Genomic DNA, 22,742 nt, shown 5'->3' with positions numbered 1-22,742 from the left:
TTCGTTAGCTTAGGAGGTCTACCACTTTTCTTTCTATCTTCAAGGGAGCCAGTTTCTCTAAACTTTTTAATGATTTCTGTAACAGCATTCTTTGAGTATCCTGTTTTGGATGTAGTTGTTATGACACATCGTTTTAATAAATAAACAAACAAATCCCTCATGTTTCCTCATCAATTTTGTTTATTTATTCAAAATAATATATTCTTTCAACTTTTCTTATATATTATATAAACTTAAATACGCTTAAAAAAAATTACATAGAAAAAAAATTGTAAAAACGTCTAATTATACAAGTGGCCTAAAACTTATTCACAGTACCAGGCCTTGTTACGAGATTTCGCTGCGTAGCGAAAACGCGTAACGCATTTCTAAGTAATTCAACTCAGCAAATATATTTTGCATCGTTAGAATTTATATTGCGTCACTAGCGTCTTTTCAAGTACCGCATTGTAATTAAAGTTATTTTATTAACGCGTTAAAAATCATACAAACAGTTTTTTTCTCACTAGAACAAAAGTTACAAATAAAATCTAAGTTCTTATTTAATAAATCATTTTTATTATTTTTTCCAAATATGAACTAAATTTTATTTTGAAAAAAATATTCTTTTCATGAAACGTAAAATAATGTTTGTTTATTTTCTTATGATTTTACAGTTGGTTTTTGATTATTTTATTAACTGTTAATAAATTTTTTCTGATTTAATTTGTGAACTCTTTTTAATAATGTTTTTTAACAATAAAGAGTTTTTTTTTGTTATTTATCAGTTACCGATAACATATTCGTGATCATGATTTATTTTCATAAATTAAATGAAAATCATTAAAACTTTACGTTATTGAATTAACAATAAACAAAATATCTTATTAATAAAATATTTACATCAAAATAAATCGTGCATTTTTTAAACTATTATGACAGAAAATAATTTTTACATTTAAAAGGAATTTATATATTTAATTCCTTAAGATAAAACTTAAAACACTTTATTTTTTTAACTTATTTTTATCAACAATAAAAAAAATTATTAAACAAACTGTTTTTTTAACAAAAAATCTATATATATATATATATATATATATATATATATATATATATATATATATATATATATATATATATATATATATATATATATATATATATATATATATATATATATATATATATATATATATATATATATATATATATATATATATATATATGGTTATATGGTTATACAAGCCAATCATACAAAAATACTGAATTTCAACCTATTGCTTTTATCCCCACTCTGAGAACTCTATAATCATAATATAATTTATTAAAATATTTTAGCCCAGTATGCTTTGAAGTAATAAAAGAACCTTACGTCACTAAATGTGGACATAATTTTTGGTAAGAATTTATTTAGTATTTTATATGCATACATACATACAATGATTTTTTTTTTGATGACTTTATCATGGTTGTTTAGATTTTTTAATGATTTTAACCAAGAAGGTTTATTAAACCTCCCTGATTTAAACATTTCAGAAATGCACTGAAAAAGATGCAAAGTCAAACTTAAACTAGGAAGAATACTAAAAAGAAAATAAAAATAATAAAGAAAAATGAAAACAATGCGTTACATTAATGTAAGGAATTGTTTTCTGAAATGAAACTTTATAATGACTAAAATAAAACTCAAACTGGAAGTGAATGTTAATTTTTTTTATGTTTGTAACAACATTTGAAATAAATTACTTAAAAACTTATCCTTTGAAACTATTTAAATTATTAAAAAGTGTTATATAGAATATTTTAAAATTATATAAACATTTTTTTTTTTCACAAAAAGTTGCAAACTCATTCATAATTTGAAGTAACTTAAAAAAAAAGAAGCTTTTAAACAATTTTTAGAAAGACGGGAAAATAGTTTTAAACATTTAAATTTATCATAAAAAATACTAAACTGCAATTCTTTTGTTTACTCTGTTATTTAACAGAAACAAACTGATATTCTTTTGTTTACACTGTTTTCTAACAGTAACAAACTGTAATACTTATGCGACTAAAGAAATAGATTAGGAAATAGATTATTAATTTATTAAAATTTATTAAAAAACTTGTTCAAAAACCAATAATCATCTAAAATTAAAAAAAGTTGAACATTATGAAAAAATATATCGGATAATAAACATTTTATTTTTAAAATATTACACAAACATTCAATAACAGTTTGAAACTCATAAATTTATTTATACATTTTTTCTTTTATTTGTATTTAAAAATTGTTAAAAACAAAAAAATTGATACCAAATCATTAGCAATATTTTGACAATATTAGTTTTTGTTCTGATAATCTAAATATTTATTTTACAATTAAAGATCGATCTTTTTATAATTTTTTTATTTTTTAAATCAAGGAATTTTAAAATTTTTTGTTCGGAAATTGTTAATTCTTTGATAAACGTGTGGTGTAATGCCCAATTTTAAGTTGCATGAAACATACATACTTACATACATTTCTTTCAAATTTTCTTCATATAAAGAAAATCAATATAAACATGTAATTCCATTACAAAAGAATTATCAAGAGTAACAATTTTGATACTATCTTTCAGTTTCTATTTAGTAAATCTTTCAAGTATACAATTTTTAACATATAATTATTGAAAATAAAAATAAATTGAAAATTATTGAAAATAAAAATTTGTCCATTAGCATTTTATAAAAAGTTTTAGTTTTTCCTAAAAACTATAAAAAAAGTATAATAACCATGATGTTTTAGTGTCTTGGTATCACTTTATTTTATGATTATAAGTTTATTATATAAACTATTTACAAAACAGTTATTCTACGAGAATAGTCTTTGAGGTTTTCATCAGTTCAATATTTATTAGTTTTGTTCTTAAAGTTTTTCTCTTAAAAATTGAAGCAAGTTTCTATTATGTTGTATTCCTATTATAAGTACTTATTGCTAGCGTGCATTAACACCATGATAGACTAGGATGTCATTAATACTAAAGTTAAGGAAAGCTTTCATATCCTTAAAAAATTCAAGTTAATATTCGCTGGAACCAAAGATTTTTACTAAAATCTTTGGTTCCAGCGAATGAAACCTTATTTTTACTAAAAATAAGGTTTCATCCAAATCAATGATTTATTCTTGCAACAGTAATGTATGTTTATCTGAAATGACATGGGAGAAGTTTGAAGGTAGTATTTTTAAAACGACTTAAAATAGCTAATAAAGAAAACAACACTTTAATTGGTGTATAGAAATTTATAAAATTATATTTATAAAAACTTTTGTCAAAGGAAAGGATCATGATTTAGTTTCTGGATTAAGATTGACACTAAGTGTAAAAGATCTATGACCATGTTGGCTCAACAGTTTGAAAATCTTCAAGAATAGTTTCAACTACTATGGAGAACTTGCTCAAACTACCTTAAGTTAAATCAATTAATGACATTGTAAAACTTTGTATGGTGTATGATAAATATGAAACAAGTGTTAGAAACTTAAGCTGCCTTGGTGAGGAAACTGCTATTTATAAATCAATGTTCATAAATATTTTATTTAATTGAATTCCAACAGAATTAAAAGTTATTATTTTTAGAAAATTCAAACATGAAAATTAAAAGTTAAATGATCTTACATCTTAGTCAAGATTGTTATAGTCAGTGAACTGTTATTGTACTGAAACATTATGAAAAAAAATAAATGGACTAGAATTAATTTTTGTCTGATTATATTTGGACACAGTATGTATTTAAAGATGATTTTTTATGTAATTAAACAATTAAAGTGCAATATATACAAGTATATTAGCATTGTGTTCTTTATGTAGGTTGGCTTTAAACATGATTGTTGTAAACCTCAGCAAGTTTTGCTTCATTTAAATTGCAAAAAAGTAGCAAAAGCTGCAACTCTCAGGTTGTTGAATGTTAAGTTTGTATCTTAGCAGATACTAACTTTACATTCAATTGTAAAGTTAGTATCTGCTAAGATGGTCTCTCTTATTATGCTCAATATTTTCTCACTTTTGATCCCATTCTCTACCACTATAAATGTCTTATCCATCCTTGTATATAATAATGTTGTCATATTTGGGCTCCTCCATAAAATTGTATTTTTTTATTGATTGTTTTCTTGCTTTTAACTCTTTTTTGCTTTCTGTTAGCTCTCAAGTGGTAGCATGCAGCCTTGTTGGGAATGAGTTTATAAACAATTAACTCATATGCGGTACCAATTATAACATTTTGTTATTTGCTGGTAAAAACAGAATAAATTTTGTAGAAAACAGAACAAATGCTAGGAAAAAATTGAAGTATACTTACATCAGTCTAGGTATATCAGTTTTGAATTTAAAGTTTTTGCAAGAAGAGTTAATGTTTATTAGTAACAACTTTTCTATTTTTAAATCAAGCAAATTGTTGAAATTTTTACATAGGTAATTTACAAATTAGAAGTTAATCCTAAGACAGCAAGTTTAAGAAATAATAACTTAAAACCATAAAATAAGGTGGTACCATGACACTAAGACATCATGGTTGTTATGTTGTTATGTTATATAATGCTAATTGTTGCTAAAAGTTGTTATGTTGTTATGTTATATAATGCTAATTGACCAATTATTATTTCAAAAATTTTTCGAGGTTAATATAATTAGGGGAATGATAATAAAAAGCGCTTAGAAAAGTCTGACTCACTTTAGATCAACTTAATGTTGAGTTAGCAAATGATTATAGATAGCCAATCTTTGTGATAAGTAGAAAATGATTATAGATAGCCAATCTTTGTGATATGTGTCTAATTGACATGAAAGGGAACTGTTAACTCTCATTTGACTGAGGCCAGAAGTCCCCTTAGTCAAATAGGACTGGTTAATACAGAAGTTCCTGACCCCATTAAAGTTAGTGTGTTTAAACACTTTAAACACACTAATTTTAACAAGTTATATTAGTATGAACTAGGTAGACACCATTTTTGTAATAATTTAAAATAGAGTTCAAATAAATTATATGGTTTTGATCAAAGAATAATTAGCCTTGAAGTTATTAGAAAAAGGGTGTAGTAATCAATAGTACTATTCAATTGTTTACTACACTATACTATACATCTATAAGAGATGGGGAGTTTGTTTGAGGAGCTGTGCTATGTATATCAAGAAAGAATAACAATGCTGTAACCTTAGAATGCAATGTGAAGCAATTATTTCATTGGACCCTTCAACTGAGCATTAAACCGTGTTCTTTATTGATTCTTATTATTTATGAAGTAATCAATAGATTAGTACTCTATTTGTTATATTTTATCATTCTATTGTTTACTACACTATACTATACATCTATAAGAGATAGAAAAATTCGAAGAGCTATATATAATAAGAAAGTATGAAAATGCTGTAATCTTAAAATGCAATATAAAGCAATTATTTCATTAGGTTCTTTATTGATTAATATATATCAAAATAAAATTTATTTTATTTTGATATATATTAATCAATGTTTTGCTGATCTATTGAGATCAGCAAAACATTGATGCTGATCTATTGAGATCAGCATCATTAGGTATCATAAATAAAAATCGTTTTTAAGAAAATGGTTATAATAAAAACAAACAGTTAAAAAGATAACATTAAAAAGAACATGATAAAATATAAAAAATGTTTTTCAAATGCTGGTGTAAACTAATCTAATAAAAAATGGCCCCCAAGTCTTTTTTGTCATGTTATCACTGCCATCCCTATAAGGAACTTTTTCAATTCTTCCCAACTTTAGTTTTATCTATTGAACTTTAGTTCTGTTTACTTCAAGCGGTTCTTTAATTTTGCGAACATGATACTCTGGAGCAATAAATATGGTTATGGAATGCAACCAGTAAAAAGTACCATGATATGATTTGAAATGTTCAGTAGAAACCAAACTGCCCCATTTTCCTTATATACTATAATATATAACTTATAACTTTTGCGCAGCTTGCATGGCTCCCCATGTTAATTTTAGGAGAGTTTTTCTCTGCTCTTGCACTCATTTACTCCCACCAAGGCCTGTATATATACATACAACCCACGGAAATAGGGTTAGCATTCAGCAGTGTCGACTTAACTGCTGATCTAGAAGTGCTTGAGGTTGGCAAAAAATCACCAACCTCGTTTCTATGTTTTATGGTCAAACTTTTGTTTTCCATTTTTTCTGCTGAACTGATGCAAACCTCACATATATCAAGGTCAGCAAATTATTGCCGACCTTATTTTTCCTAATTCCAAGGGCTATATATATAATTATCACTATTATTGTTATTTATATTATTATTATTATTATTTAAAACATCAAAAAATTTGGTTTCTCTCTTAAAACTAATAATTTTTTATTTTAGAGGTTTTTGATGGATTATAGATACCAGCATCATCAGCTTACTATATGTTACAATGTTTGTAACATTTAATAAGCTGATGATGCAAATCTGGTGTCTTTAATGATGATGTATATATGGTATCTATGATAACAAATATTTTTAAATAAAAAGTTTTTAGTATGAAGAGATAACATGTTTTCTGATGTTTTAATAGTAAATTTTAACACACAGTGCCATCTTTTAAATCACAAACACACAGATAAATGTATTAAATATACTAAACTTTGTATCTAGTTTCAATTGCATCAAGACTAGTTTGGAAGTTTCAAATCGTTGTCCTCAATGTAAATTTGTAATAGATCGCAAAGATCAGATTTTTCCAAACACAGCATGTAAGTTAATATGTTGATTTTTTTCCTTATCTGCTTTTAAAAGTCTTTTGATTATAAAATAAATTTTTGTTATAAAGTTGCTGTTATTTTTAAAATAATGTAATTAAGCTTTTTTTTCCATGTAACCTGCGTTAGACAAAATTTTTAATCAAATATAGTTAAATAAAAAACTTGTATGAATAAAATAATTATTCAACTTATTAAATATTAATTCAAATGAATTTCATGAACATTTTTTTATCTAAGTTTATTTTGTTATCATATAGTTAAATAATTAATAGATAAATAAATTAATAAATAATAGTTTTTTTTTTTGCTGGATAAAAATGCATAAAAATAAGTGATTTTGAAATATTTAATATGCACCCAAAAAGTTCTGTTGCTTATAACTTTTAGTAACCATTGGTTACTAAAAGTTGTTAGGTTAAAGTTTCCGTTCTGCATCAGAAAGTATTCTTGAGAGACTAATGTAAATACTGGAAATGTGTGCAGCAAATACTTTTATTGCTTATAAAGGTTTAACACAATCCAAGATTTTATTTTACAGTTTTTTAAGAAGAACTTAGATCAGCAAGGTTTTCTTGAACAACAAAAACAAAAATAATTATTTTGATATTGTTTATTAGTCAACAGCTGCTTTAACCTGAGAAGGTCAATTCACAGTTGCTGTTGTAATGCTGTTGTAATGTAAATAAATAATTTTTTTATGTTCAAAAATTGTGACCAACTTTCTATTTCAAAGACATTTTTTAAAATTCATAAGAGTATATTGATTGGTTTGATCTATTTATTTAAGTTTTTGTCTTCTAAATATATTTTTAAAGATGAAGTTATTTTTTTAGTAAATACTCTTATTGATGCATGCAGCGGCAGAGGTTTTTTGAAACGGAAGAAAGCTGATCTCTCTGTAGTAAGGTTTTTCAACCACAATTGAATATTTAATTTTTTGTTGTATTGCTTTTACTTGTTTATTGATTCCATGGTTATATATTTATAGCATAATTATGGTTCTGTACTATAATTATAATTAATGAAATAGTCTTTTAAAAAAAAAAAAAATAAAGCTAATGTGGTACTAAGAATTTGATAACAAATTCTCGTTGACTTAAATACAACTTATTTATTCATATATTCATTTTATTTATGGCTTATAAATAATAAATAAAATGTCATAGCATGCAGCATTTTTAAAAACTATGAACATAACTTGCAGCATTTTTAAAAACTTTAAATTTTAAAGAACACGGAGCCTCAGAAAATAAAGTTTAATAATATTTTTTGAACACAAAGATATAATCACTATGAAAGGATATGTTGTGTAAATATTACTTTACTAAAGTATAATTTCTCTCTCTCACCAAATCTGCAATACTATATATTAAGTTATGGTATACGACTTGATAATAATGGAAGTAAGAAAGAAAAGAATTTTTTATTGCTTTATTTCTGTCAAAAGCCAAATTTGAAAAATAATTCATAAAACATAAAACTAATTTAAGTAATTGATATTATTATACTTATTATATTTATGTAAATTTTTTTTTTTATATAATTTTTTTTTGCTAATACAGTGTTTTAGTTGTTTAAATATTTTGTTAAATTTTCTACTTATGTTTTTATTTGGGGAATGGACTTGTAGCTACAGGGTGCGTAAAAAGTTTGGGGCCATTTTGCAAAACACAGTATTTCATTTACAAAATACAGTATATTTCATTTGCAAAGCAGGTTATGAATGTATGTACACAGGTTATGAATGTATGTACACAGTTCGTCAGACATTATTTACATATTCTCAAAATGTCCTCCCTCTACCTGGATGTACTTTTTTAACCTCTTAGGAAAATCATTCACAGCTTTAGCTGTGGATGATTTTCATTTGAAAATCATCAAGAAATCCCAATGGAAACAATTCATGAATGAATGGTTTCCATTGGGATTTCTTTCCAGGCTTTAATCAGGTCTTTTTTTAACTCTTTAATTGATCGATGGGGTTTCATGCAAGCTTTGGTCTCCAAATACAGAGAATGGCCATCAAACTCACCAGACTTGAACACGTTGGAATACTCCAAAGCGAGTAGTCCAACGGGTTCAAGTCTGGTGAGTTTGATGGCCATTCTCCGATCTGTCTCTCAGAGCTGATGTTAACTTTGATAAAATTGGGAAAGTTCTCCTCCAGCCAAGTTTGAGTCTGTATAGCTTTGTGAGAGGGTGCACCGTCCTGTTGAAATGTCCTGTCTTCATCTCCAAAATGCTGCTGGGTCCAAGGCAAAATTTTTTTTTTCAAGCATCACTCGATATTCAGCACCACAAACTTTGACTCCGTCTGGAACAAAGAAGAGAGGAGTTTTACCATTGTGGGTGATTCCTGCCCAAACCATCACTTGCTGTGCCTTCTGTTGATGGGAAATGATTATTTTTTTGAGTTACAGGGGTTCCTTAGACCAACTTCTGTCATATTGATTGTTATGAGCTTGCTCAACATCAAACCATTTCTCATCAGAAAACAGAATTTTTCGGTGTTGCCTAGCACCAAAACGTTTCAGAAGTTTCCTGCATCAGTTCAAACGTTTTTGTTTCATCTCTTCTGTAAGTAATTGAGCTGTAACATGTTTCCTGGATTTTAATCTGGCTCCTTTCAGAGTATTTCGGACTGATTCTTCAGAAATTCCAACAGCTTTGGCCATTTTTCTTGTTGAGTTCTTCTGTGTTCGTGGGTTTCTTTTGATTCGACCTAAGATCTTATTCCGGTTAGCTGGAGTGTTGACAGTCCGAGGATGTCCACTTCTCTGTCTGTCTTCATAGCTCCCAGTTTCTTAATACCGCTTAATGACCTTGGATACTGTTTGGTGATGTTTGATGTTTAGAAGTTGGATAATTTCTTTCACTCTTCTTCCTTGCTCAAATAGACAAATAATAGTGGGTCTGAGTTCAGACATTTTTCCTAAAAAACAATACAAACATTGTTTACAAATGGGGTTACATTATGTAAAATCTGAAAAACTGCATAGGGTGCCTAAAAAGTTTGTCTACCTTGTTTAAAACTTTATAGAAAAATGGCCCCAAACTTTTTACGCACCCTGTAAGTTCTTTTTTAAAAAATCTGCTTGTAATTACTTATGTTTTTATGCGCAAGGTTTATAGCTAAGTTTATTTTAAAAGAACTAAACACTTTTTCTTCTTGCAACTAGGTACATTTAGTTATTTGGTGCTTTTTTATACTGTTTTACAGGTTAGCAATAATAAATAAATCTATTGATAAATATTGACTTATTTTAGCATAGCAATGAAATTTATGATATTGTCAAAAAAGAAAATTTGGACCTTAGTGAAGTTAATAATCTTCTCGATGCACTTATACAAAAAAAAGAGTCATTAGAAGCTGTAAGTATTATTCCTCTTTTTTTCTTTATTCAAAGTTTTAGTGTATTTATTAATGAATTAAAGACGCATTATCTAGCAATAATAGTATAATTTTTAAGGAAAATAAATACTTGCTACAGTCCCCGCGGTAGCTTATTGTCCTTATCTTTTAGCTGCAAGAGCAATTATCATGTACTTGTGATTCTGATTTATACTGTAACTACTCAGAAGAAATAATATATTAATGTTATTATATAACTATTATTGTTATTAAAATTTAAACTTAGTAAAACTTTACTATTTTTGTTATAGAAAGATTTTATAAAAAAATTTCAAAAATATTAATCGTATTTTATAGAAACATCTCTATAAAAAATTGCCTTAAAAAACCGTGAAAATTATTATTTTATTTAAATTCAAAATAATTAAAATTTTTGAAATTTTTACAAAATTTCACTTTTTTTGAGATCCATTATGACTTTTGAAAATTTTTTATAATAATTTCTATAAAAGGAACCTATCTGATATTTAAGGGTAAAAATAGGGCACTTCCTGTAAAGCATTTTTATTAACTGCTTCTGATTTTATACATGGAATGGCAAATAAGTTACAGAGTTTTGTGATGAAGTTCACACATTTGTTTATTTTCACCCCAGCTTTACATATATATATATATATATATATATATATATATATATATATATATATATATATATATATATATATATATATATATATATATATATATATATATATATATATATATATATATATATATATATCAGGCCTTGTTAAGAAGCGTTACGCAGCTCGCATTTTGCTTGCGAAAAGGCGATTTGCCTACGCGTTCAGCAGTTTTGCGCAAAAACGCAAAAACTTATATCTTTTAGAATATTTTTAATTATCTTTTGATATCGTTTATGTGACGTTTATTCTGAAGAAATAAAGTCGTAAGTAAAAACATTTAACCGCAATTGTAAACTAATAGATTTTTTGTTAAAAAAACAGTTTGTTTAATAATTTTTTTTATTGTTGATAAAAATAAGTTAAAAAAAAATAAAGTGTTTTAAGTTTTATCTTAAGGAATTAAATATATAAATTCCTTTTAAATGTAAAAATTATTTTTTGTCATAATAGTTTAAAAAATGCACGATTTATTTTAATGTAAATATTTTATTAATAAGATATTTTGTTTATTTTTAATTCAATAACGTAAAGTTTTAATGATGTTCGTTTAATTTATGAAAATAAATTATGATCATTAATATGTTATCGGTAACTGATAAATAACAAAAAAAAACTCTTTATTGTTAAAAAACATTATTAAAAAGAGTTCACAAATTAAATCAGAAAAAATTTATTAACAGTTAATAAAATAATCAAAAACCAACTGTAAAATCATAAGAAAATAAACAAACATTATTTTACGTTTCATGAAAAGAATATTTTTTTCAAAATAAAATTTAGTTCATATTTGGAAAAAATAATAAAAATGATTTATTAAATAAGAACTTAGATTTTATTTGTAACTTTTGTTCTAGTGAGAAAAAAACTGTTTGTATGATTTTTAACGCGTTAATAAAATAACTTTAATTACAATGCGGTACTTGAAAAGACGCTAGTGACGCAATATAACTTCTAACGATGCAAAATATATTTGCTGAGTTGAGTTACTTAGAAATGCGTTATGCGTTTTCGCTACACAGCGAAATCTCGTAACAAGGCCTGATATATATATATATATATATATATATATATATATATATATATATATATATATATATATATATATATATATATATATATATATATATATATATATATATATATATATATATAGTTCTATAGTTTGTTGGCTTTAGGAAGAGCGGAAGGAAAAAAGTGATTCTTACGCCAACACATACGTCACTTTTAATTACTTTTGACTTTCGTCCAACATTTCCGTGTTGGACGAAAGTAAAAACCATTAATTCAATTACAAATTAATCGTTTTTTAAAAAAACCACAAAAACGCAAATTTAATTGACCAGAATGTTTTTAAAAACATTCTGAATGTTTTTATAACATTTTGAATGTTTTTAGCAATATAAACAATGTTTTTATTTTTATTTTTTTTAATAAAATGTTTTTATTTTTATTTTTTTTAATAACATGTTTTTATTTTTATTTTTTTTACTGTAAATCATGCGCGGAGTGTTGCTACATCGACTATCTTATAGCCTGACTCGCAAGGGAGTGCTGCTACATCGACTGACAAATAGCCTGACTCGCAAGGGAGTGCTGCTACATCGACTGACAAATAGCCTGACCCGCAAGGGAGTGCTGCTACATCGACTGAGGGTTTGGTTGGGGCAGGCAGTCTATCATTATTAAAAAAAAAAAATTCCGGTCTTGCATTTTAATTTTTACTTTTTGTCAACAAAATATCGAAAAAACTTTCGGACAACATCTAAGGGTTCTATATATATATATATATATATATATATATATATATATATATATATATAGAACCCTTAGATGTTGTCCGAAAGTTTTTTCGATATTTTGTTGACAAAAAGTAAAATTTAAAATGCAAGACCGGAATTTTTTTTTTTTAATAATGATAGACTGCCTGCCCCAACCAAACCCTCAGTCGATGTAGCAGCACTCCCTTGCGGGTCAGGCTATTTGTCAGTCGATGTAGCAGCACTCCCTTGCGAGTCAGGCTATTTGTCAGTCGATGTAGCAGCACTCCCTTGCGAGTCAGGCTATTTGTCAGTCGATGTAGCAGCACTCCCTTGCGAGTCAGGCTATAAGATAGTCGATGTAGCAACACTCCGCGCATGATTTACAGTAAAAAAAATAAAAATAAAAACATTTTATTAAAAAAAATAAAAATAAAAACATTTTATTAAAAAAAATAAAAATAAAAACATTGTTTATATTGTTAAAAACATTCAAAATGTTTTAAAAACATTCAGAATGTTTTTAAAAACATTCTGGTCAATTAAATTTGCTTTTTTGTGGTTTTTTTAAAAAACGATTAATTTGTAATTAAATTAATGGTTTTTACTTTCGTCCAACACGGAAATGTTGGACGAAAGTCAAAAGTAATTAAAAGTGACGTATGTGTTGGCGTAAGAATCACTTTTTTCCTTCCGCTCTTCCTAAAGCCAACAAACTATAGAACTATATATCTATATATATATATATATATATATATATATATATATATATATATATATATATATATATATATATATATATATATATATATATATATATATATATATAGAACTCTTATATGTTGTCCGAAAGTTTTTTCCATATTTTGTTGACAAAAAGTAAAAATTAAAATGCAAGATGGAAATTTTTATTTTTTATTAATTGATAGACTGCCTGCCCCAACCAAACCCTCAGTCGATGTAGCAGCACTCCCTTGTGGGTCAGGCTAAAAGATAGTAGATGTAGCAGCACTTCGTTGCGAGTCAGTCTATTTGTCAGTCGATATAGCAGCACTTGCGAGTCAGGCTACTTGTCAGTCAATGTAGCAGCACTCCCTTGCGAGTCAGGCTATAAGATAGTCGATATAGTCGATGTAGCAACACTCTGATTTACAGTAATAAAAATAAAAATAAAAACATTTTATTAAAAAAATTAAAAATAAAAACATTGTTTTAAAAACATTCAAAGTGTTTTAAAAACATTCTGAATGTTTTTAAAAACATTCTGAATGTTTTTAAAAACATTGTTTTTAAAAACATTCTGGTCAATTAAATTTGCGTTTTTGTGGTTTTTTTTAAAAACGATTTGTTTGTAATTAAATTTATGGTTTTGACTTTCGTCCAACACGCAAATGTTAGACGAAAGTCAAAAGTAATTAAAAGTGACGTATGTGTTGGCCTAAGAATCATTTTTTTCCTTCCGTGCTTCCCAAATGCAACAAACTATATATATATATATATATATATATATATATATATATATATATATATATATATATATATATATATATATATATATATATATATACATATATATACATATATATATCTATATATATATATATATACACACACACTAGGGGGACCCCATGTTCCTGGGTAATAAGTTGATGAATATTTGTACAAATTTAATGAAAAAAATATAAATTCAGTTTTCATTTTGAAAAAAAGGATCATCCATAAATTATGCAACGCTAAATTTAATTCAAAAAGATAAGTAGGAGATTTCTTTTATGCAGCAATTTTTATTAAACATCACTCTTTTGATTTTTTATATAACTTATTCTCCGACAGGGAAAACTTCGATCTTTTTTTCTCTATCAGTGAAATTGATCTTTCCGTAATTTATGGACAATCCCTAAAGTCACCCACAAACCAAAAATTCGAATTAAGGGTATAAGCGTATGGATAAAATTTTTAAAATTTTATAATCATTATTTTTTAATTCTAATTTTTTAAATTGGAGAGTTATGTAGTTTTTAGGAATTTAGCAGTTTATTGTTACATCATAACACTACCTGACGAATTCCAAATAAATATAAAATAAAACAACCATGGCAAATTACAAGTAAATATCTACTAGTACGAAAATCTACTGTATATCAAAAAAGTATTGTGTAGTATTCAGTATTGTGTAGTATGCTTTATTAGACAAAATAAATCTATGCTGGAGGCTCTCTATTTTTTTTACAGATGTTTAAAATATCTTGAAGACACTTTGTTGCTTGTTCTGCACTTTGATTTGTTCTGCTAAAATCACCTTTATAATCTTCCATAAATTGAATTGATCCAGAATAGCTGTAATACCTTTAAAAACAATATCTGCTTTTCCGTCTGGTAGATATAGTGCTTGTAACTTAACTTCTCTTTAAGATATGTATTTACTAATATGTTTACCATCAAAGACCAGCTTTCTAAATGTAGTGTTTTCTTCATCTCTTCTTTAAGTTTAACAGCTTTTTAATAGTTTATTTTATTATATTATTATTATAAATTTATGATTAAATATTCTTATAATATTATAAATTTATGTTGAAGATATTTAATGTAGTAGTGGTCTAGTGGTAGAGTTTTCACTTTGAAAATGAGAAGTTCTGAGTTTGATCCCCCAACATATCTTGTAGTACAGTTCTCAACTTGTTTCTTAAATTGTTTGTTAAAGCTTATGTTTTAAAGTTTAAAAAAATGAACAGTATCAATGACTATAGTATAATACCATTGGTATTGGAATGAGAAGGAGGTGAAAACAGTAAAAAATACATATATGAAAATATATTTATATATAATTTCACTATATATATTTTTATACATGTTAACTAGTTCATTATTTACACACAGCTATGGCCATAACTTCCACTTTTTAAAATAATATACAACAAAGATTGATTTTAGAGTGAAATAAGTGTGTTTTTCAATATAAGTATTTAATATAATAATTTAATATTTTGTTGTTACACCTCCTTTGGCTTTTATTACCTCTGCCTGTCCATACCCTAACTTGTGATTATATGTTTGTACTGAAGCACTTGTCTATCTATATTTTGTTACTATGTTAATACTAAAAGTGACATTTAGCATGTGTGTTTGACATTTGTTTGATTGTAATTGATTATGTTGTTTATGCATAATTCTATTTATAAGTGTTATTCAGGATACTGAAGCTGTGCAGTTGGAAATTTTGAAAGAGTTTCTTCTTCAGCTAAAAAATCGAAAGCAACAGGTTCTTATTATTTATCATTTTTATGTTTTGAATATATTTAGTTAATATTTAAAAATAAAATAAATTTTTATTGTTTTTCAAGGCATTTTTTATTTAACTTTTTATCGTTAGCATACTTAAAGGAATTGTATATTATATTTATATATATTAGTTTATTTGTTATATAAATATTATATTTATATATATATTAGTTTAATTGTTATATAAATATTGTAATTATATATATTAGTTTATTTGTTAGGAATTCGATAAACTAAAAGAAGAAATTCGATTTTTAGATGAAGATTTGTCGTTAACAGAAGTAAGAGAATTTTAAGCAACAAAGTGCGTTTTCAAAAATTATGCAACAAAATGCATTAAATTCTAATACATATAGTTCGAAATGATTCAGTTATGCGATTTTTTATATTTGTAATGTTGTTTTTTTTAGAGTAAGATAAATACACATTCATCTGGAAAACATTGTTTAGGACAGGTTAGTTTTATCAAAATGAAATTTCTTGATCAACTTTTAGCAGTGTGAAGTTTTGTTTTATTTTTTTAGTTTTAATTTTGTGAATTCTTGTATATTTTAATTTTAACATTTAAGAAAGTAAAAAAAAAAATTATTTATAATTTTTGTTATCATTATTATTGTTAATAATACTATTTTTATCAGATATATAAAATTTTATATTTATGTAATAATGTTTATTATTATTGTTATTATATATATATATATTTATAATGCAAAAAAATTATTTTCTTTTTTTAATTTTAAATTTTTGAAATAATTCTTGTATAATTTAATTTCATCATTCAAGGTAATTAAGAAAGTTTTTGTTAATAATTTTTATTATCTTTATTTTAATAATAATAACAATACAATTCTGTTGAGATTTGATGTCTTCTTAAATCTATTACAGACAAAACGAGAAAGTCAAATGTACTCAATTAAGTCTAGCTTAGCTTTAAATAAGTTAATACTTTTTACTATGGTAATCTATTTCAGAATTTGACTATACCGTTTGTAAAAAAATCTCTCATGATTACATATTTCTTGTCAGCATATAAATGATGTTTGTTACCTCAAATATTTGAAGATAGACCTGAAACATTTATAGAGCATGAATGATTCGGTAGTATTTTCCAAATAGTTATTTTCAATACTATGATACCACTTGTACATTTGAATGAGATCATCTTGTATACTTCGATGTTTTAAGGATGTCAATTTCATTTTTTTATAGCCTTTCATTGTATGAAAAATGACGTAACTCCGTTACTAATTTTGGTACTCGTTTTTGAATTTGGAATGTCATTTTTCCTCCGCTTGGAATCTCCTTTTTCCTCATTAACTTTGGTATTTTACCACTTGGAATGTTATCTCTTAAACTTTTTATTTGTATTTTTATTTTTATTTTATTTTAAAAATTAATTAAACTTAAATTAATTATTATTAAATTATACTTAATACAAAAATTATTAATCTTAAACTAAACTTAATTACTTTAAATGTGATCACTTTATCAATTAATTGTTGTTGTCAATAAGAATAAGAAATCTGCTTATTATTTAGATTAACATTATTGTAATAATAATGGTAATATCAATAGTAAAAGTGAAAATATATTTATATATATACAGCCCTCGGAATTAGGTTCAACATTCGGCAATGTCAACCTAATTGCCAACCTAAAAGTGTTTGACGCAAGCAAAAAATTGCCGGCCTCATTTTTATGTTTTATGGTAAGACCTTTGTATCAAATTTCTTTTGCTGACCTGATGTCGATCTCTAAATGATTGATGTCAGCAAATTAATGCTGACCTTATTTTAACTAATTTCGAGGGTTGTATATATATATATATATATATATATATATATATATATATATATATATATATATATATATATATATATATATATATATACATATATATATATATATTAGGGTTTCTGATGATTCTTGGTGTGTAGTTTTTTATATCCTGGGATCCTGGCATTATTTTTATTTTATCTAAAATTACAATTTAAATATTATAACAAACTAGCAGTTTAATGCATTTAAAATTTTCAATGCATGTTTGGAGTGTAAGACAAATCTTGAATTGGTATTTGATTAGTGCTTATAAGTAAATGAATTATTTAAAATTTTTAATAGGCTAATTAAATTTCTGCATTCTTTAATTTTCTTTTGTACAAATCAAGAGAGTTAGCAATTAATTTATTTTTATTTTCCAAATTGTCTAAGATGAAATCAATACACCTTCTGCATAAAATAGAATTACTTCTGTCGAGCCTTTCTATTCCAACATTAATTAGTTAAAACGTTTTTTATTGCATTCATTATTGCATACTTTTTTTTTAAATATTGACTTTCTTATCATTCATCATTGCTTGGTTAACAATCGATAATTGCTTTTAGTATACATGTTTTTACTTTTCTAGCCAAGTCTATTTCACCTTGCTTTTACATCCAATATCAGCTTAAAACATATACTTTATATATGTTTTAAGTCTATTTCACCTTTTACATCCAATATCAGCTTAAAACATATATATTATATACATTTGTGAGATTTCATTTTTAAGAGGTGATTTGTTGAACATTTGAACAACTTTTCGAACTTTCTGAATCTTTTAGGTTTTTTACCCTGCTTAGTAAATCATTAGTGAATGTAATGCTTATTAAGCAGTATGACTCGTCATTATGTCCAAATTTATTAAATGTAATTTTATCATCATATTTATCATATCACTATATTTCGTCAGAATCTTGTAACTGTTAGTTACCTTCAATGCTTTTTGCCTTGGTAGGGTTTGTCTTTTCTCAAAGAACATCACATACTTGGTAAAAAATTTCTATTTGTTCTAGATAAAAGATATATTATGGGAAATATTAACTGTCGATACTTGTAAACAAACTGTCAATATCTGTAAATAAACTGTCAATACTTGTAAATTGTGATGACAGCAATTAGGTTAAAAATTTTATATCAAAGTAATTTTTTTTTTTATCATTAGATGCATGTAGTTCCAACAACTCCTACAATTATACCTGTTCGGTACTCATCTGGAACATAGTTAGTTTTTTTTTTTTTTTTTACCTAAAAATAAATTTTGAGCGTTACAATTACAAATTAAATTGTATTTAGCTTAAATGTGTAACAATATAATTTTTGGTTATTTGTTACTATTCTACTTGCTTGTTTTACCAATAGCTTTCCAATGGATGACAACAACGAACAAATTGATTCTAGCCAAAATGATGGTTTTAATAATACTAGACACAGTCAAGCAGTATGTTAAAACTCCTTTTTTATTAAAGCTATATACTGATTTTTTTTATCACTATAGATATTTTTTATTTTGTACACACTTGGTTTGTAGACATTTCAGTATGGATGGTCTGCATCTGCTTTAGCATCGCGTAGACAACGAATGTTTCAACACTTTGATGACTTACAAACATGTTATTATAACGCTAAAAAAATGAGCATTTTTAGTGAGTTTTTTATTTTTTAATTAATATATTTAGCTCATACTTTTTAATTTTTATAACTTAATTTAAAATCATTTTTGTCCACACTCAACCCTCTGTTGATGTATTAAAACTATTCCTTCTCTTTCTCTCTAATGATGATCCAATGCATTAAAGCATAACCTTTCTTTTTCTCTCCGTTTTCTATATTTTTTTATTTTTTTTTACCTTATTTGCTTAATTTTTTTTAAATTTTCATTTAAAATTTTTTACAAGCATTCAACACTATGACTGCAAAAAAGCTACTTTTTTTTGTAAAAAAAAAAGTAGCTTTTTTGAATATAATGTAACATTCAACCTAACATAGTATAACATTCAATTTAATATAACGTAAGGTTCAGAATCTACTATAGCATATGTAAATATATGCATTTGTCAACTTTTTTTGGTTACTCTATTCAATATCGTTTTTAAAGAGTAAAGAAGAAAAAAAAAAACTAAGAATAATGAAAAAGAAGGGTTCCGCCCCAATCCAAACCTTAGTCAATGTAGTGACACTCCTTGTGTTCTATCTATTTAGTTAGTTGATGTATGTGCTCAAGCCCCCAGCAGCAGGCTATTTCAGTTTGATATCAGACTGTTTATCTAAATATGCTAAGTTATAATTATATATATATATATATATATATATATATATATATATATATATATATATATATATATATATATATATACACTGGCGAGCAAAAAAAAGTGAGCAGTACAAATTTTCAGTAAGTTATGTATTATTAATCAATTAAAAATATAATACATAAAATATAACATATCGCTTATGTTAAATACATATACATACACATATATATGACTCATTTTGAAAAAAAAAATTAATATTTTGTGTGGCCACCACCATTTTTCATCACTTCATTTAATTGACGCGGCATCGACTCAATTAAATTTGCTATCAAACGGTCAGGTATCGTAACCCAAACTTGTTTTATGGCTGCCCAAAGATCATCCAAAGATGAAATGTTATTTTTATGGACCTCTTTATCCATATAGTCCCACAAATTTTCAATGGGATTAAGGTCTGGACTTTGGGCAGGCTAATTTTCAAAAAGGAAGATATTGTTATCCTTGAGCCATTTTTTAACTTGTTTAGAGGTATGGCAAGTAGCATTGTCATGTTGAAATTTAATTTCATCCTCTTCTAATTCTGTGGGCAGCAAAGATTTTTGTAGAATACTAATGTATTCTTTGGAATTTATTTGTAATCCATCTTCGACTCTATGCAATCTGCCCACACCTTTGGCAGAAAAACAACCCCAAATCATAATTCCAAGATTACCCTTTACTGTTTGGTGAATACAATCTGGATTTAATTGTTCGTTCTTACGTCTAATGCACATCTGTGGACGATCTGAATGCAAACAAAATCGTGATTCATCTGACCATAATATTTTTGTCCGATCTGTGTTTTTATTATATTTTACCCAAGCTAACCTTGCCTTTTTATGGCGTGCTGTAAGACAATTTCGAGGCGTCTTAAAGATCAGGGGTTCAAAATACACCCATGTAAAAAAGTACCTCTTCTTAAAAAACAAAATATTAATTTTTTTTTTTCAAAATGAGTCGTATATATGTGTATGTATATGTATTTAACATAAGCGATATTTTATGTATTAATTGATTAATAATACATAATTTACTGAAAAATTGTACTGTTCACTTTTTTTTGCTCGCCAGTGTATATATATATGGATTATGATATACATAAATTGTTAAGTGTAAATATATGAAGCAGAAGTCCCTCAAGGACCTTTGCTTCATTTATGTTTATATATATATATAAATTATTCATATATATCTTTGACATGTGTATATATATATATATATATATATATATATATATATATATATATATATATATATATATATATATATACATGTATATATAGATATAAATATATATATATATATATACTATACCATATATATGTGAGCATTTCCTCACTTTTGCTTATCTAAATCGATATGGCTTTTTTAGAAAAAGAAGAAGAAAATGAAGAATAATAAATGATAAGATTGTTGCCCCAACCCGAACCCTCAGTCGATGTAGCAGCACTCCACTGCGAGTCAGGCTATTTATCAGTTGATGTATGTACTGAAGCCCCCGACAGCAGGCTATTTCAGTATGGCATCACACTGCTCACCTAAATCAGCAGTATAGGATATATATATATGTATATATATATATATATATATATATATATATATATATATATATATATATATATATATGTGAAAAACAGAATTGAAATTAATTTGTTATATATATATGGCATGTTCAAAGTTTAATTTAACAATTACCTCAACTTTATCAAAATTTCTTTATTATATTTCAGAATTCATATTTTAAATAAAAATGTTGGCTATAAAACATATTTTTTTTTTAAATTAATTTTCAAAAGGCTGAAGTTCTAATAGAAAGGTATTTTAATTTTTAAGATGATGTGAAACCTGGTGCAGCATTAGACTTTGTTGCTGAAAGCCTTACAAAGTTTACTCAATTTAGTTCTTGCAAAAAACTTGCTACACTTAACTATGCAAGCGATATTTATAATGGCTCGAGTATTGTTTCCAGGTATGCAGTTAAAATTTATTTTTAAGTTTTATTTTCTAAGAACAAGAGAATGTATAACCAGGGAGGAGTTTTAAAGAGTTGTAGTTTGGTAATATTTTTTATTATCTTTCTATATAATGTATTGTTATTGTTATTTATTTTTGATTTTATGTTTTGGATTGTTTTTTAAAATTATGTAGAATTAAACTAAAATCAAAACCTTGGATAGCGTATCTCAGTTAAAAACAAACTTTATAAAAAGTTTATAGAATCAAAGGTTTAAAAAAGGCTCTTTACTAGATTTCACCAATTACACTGATCAACAAATAAAATTTTATTGTGCATATCTTGTTAACTAGGTGGTTTTTTAAAACAAATTAAATATGCTGATTTCAAATATGCAAACCATTTTTCACCATCACGCCAAGTTGTAAAGATATTTGGGTTCAAATCTTTTGTATTTAAGGTAAAGTCCCTAATATTGTCGAAAAAAAAGTTATTCAAAAGTATGTCAACCTGGGTCTCAAAAAAAGCGTATTTTCATAGAGATTTTAGAAAAGATAAATATTTTTACTTAAAAAAATGCTAAAGACTTTAAAAAAAATTTTAACAAAATGTTTCTCAGCAATAATACAAAAAGTACTTATTTTTATTACAAACAAATACCATTTTTAAAATCTCTATGAAAATACGCTTCTTTTGAGACCCAGGTTGACATACTTTTGAATAACTTTTTTTTCGACAATATTAGGGACTTTACCTTAAATACAAAAGATTTGAACCCAAATATCTTTACAACTTGACGTGATGGTGAAAAATGGTTTGCATATTTGAAATCAGCATATTTAATTTGTTTTAAAAAACCACCTAGTTAACAA

At 25.6% G+C, this 22,742-nt stretch overlaps 1 protein-coding gene across 1 annotated transcript in view; it reads left to right on the top strand.

Annotated features, from left to right (window-relative positions):
• The window catches only part of LOC100199921 (E3 ubiquitin-protein ligase COP1), a 62,250-nt gene that overhangs the window by 12,141 nt on the left and 27,367 nt on the right, over positions 1-22,742 (top strand). The window contains exons 2-12 of the mRNA XM_065791344.1: positions 1,321-1,380; positions 6,623-6,720; positions 7,563-7,630; positions 9,997-10,101; positions 15,715-15,783; positions 16,025-16,084; positions 16,214-16,258; positions 18,788-18,846; positions 18,985-19,063; positions 19,154-19,268; positions 21,750-21,885. Of these exons, the coding sequence (XP_065647416.1) occupies positions 1,321-1,380; positions 6,623-6,720; positions 7,563-7,630; positions 9,997-10,101; positions 15,715-15,783; positions 16,025-16,084; positions 16,214-16,258; positions 18,788-18,846; positions 18,985-19,063; positions 19,154-19,268; positions 21,750-21,885 (894 nt within the window). The remainder of the gene's footprint in view (positions 1-1,320; positions 1,381-6,622; positions 6,721-7,562; positions 7,631-9,996; positions 10,102-15,714; positions 15,784-16,024; positions 16,085-16,213; positions 16,259-18,787; positions 18,847-18,984; positions 19,064-19,153; positions 19,269-21,749; positions 21,886-22,742) is intronic.

The sequence above is a fragment of the Hydra vulgaris genome, chromosome 02, assembly GCF_038396675.1.
Source record: "Hydra vulgaris chromosome 02, alternate assembly HydraT2T_AEP".
Classification (NCBI taxonomy): Eukaryota; Metazoa; Cnidaria; class Hydrozoa; order Anthoathecata; family Hydridae; genus Hydra; species Hydra vulgaris.
This window is presented reverse-complemented; position numbering and strand designations above follow the sequence as displayed.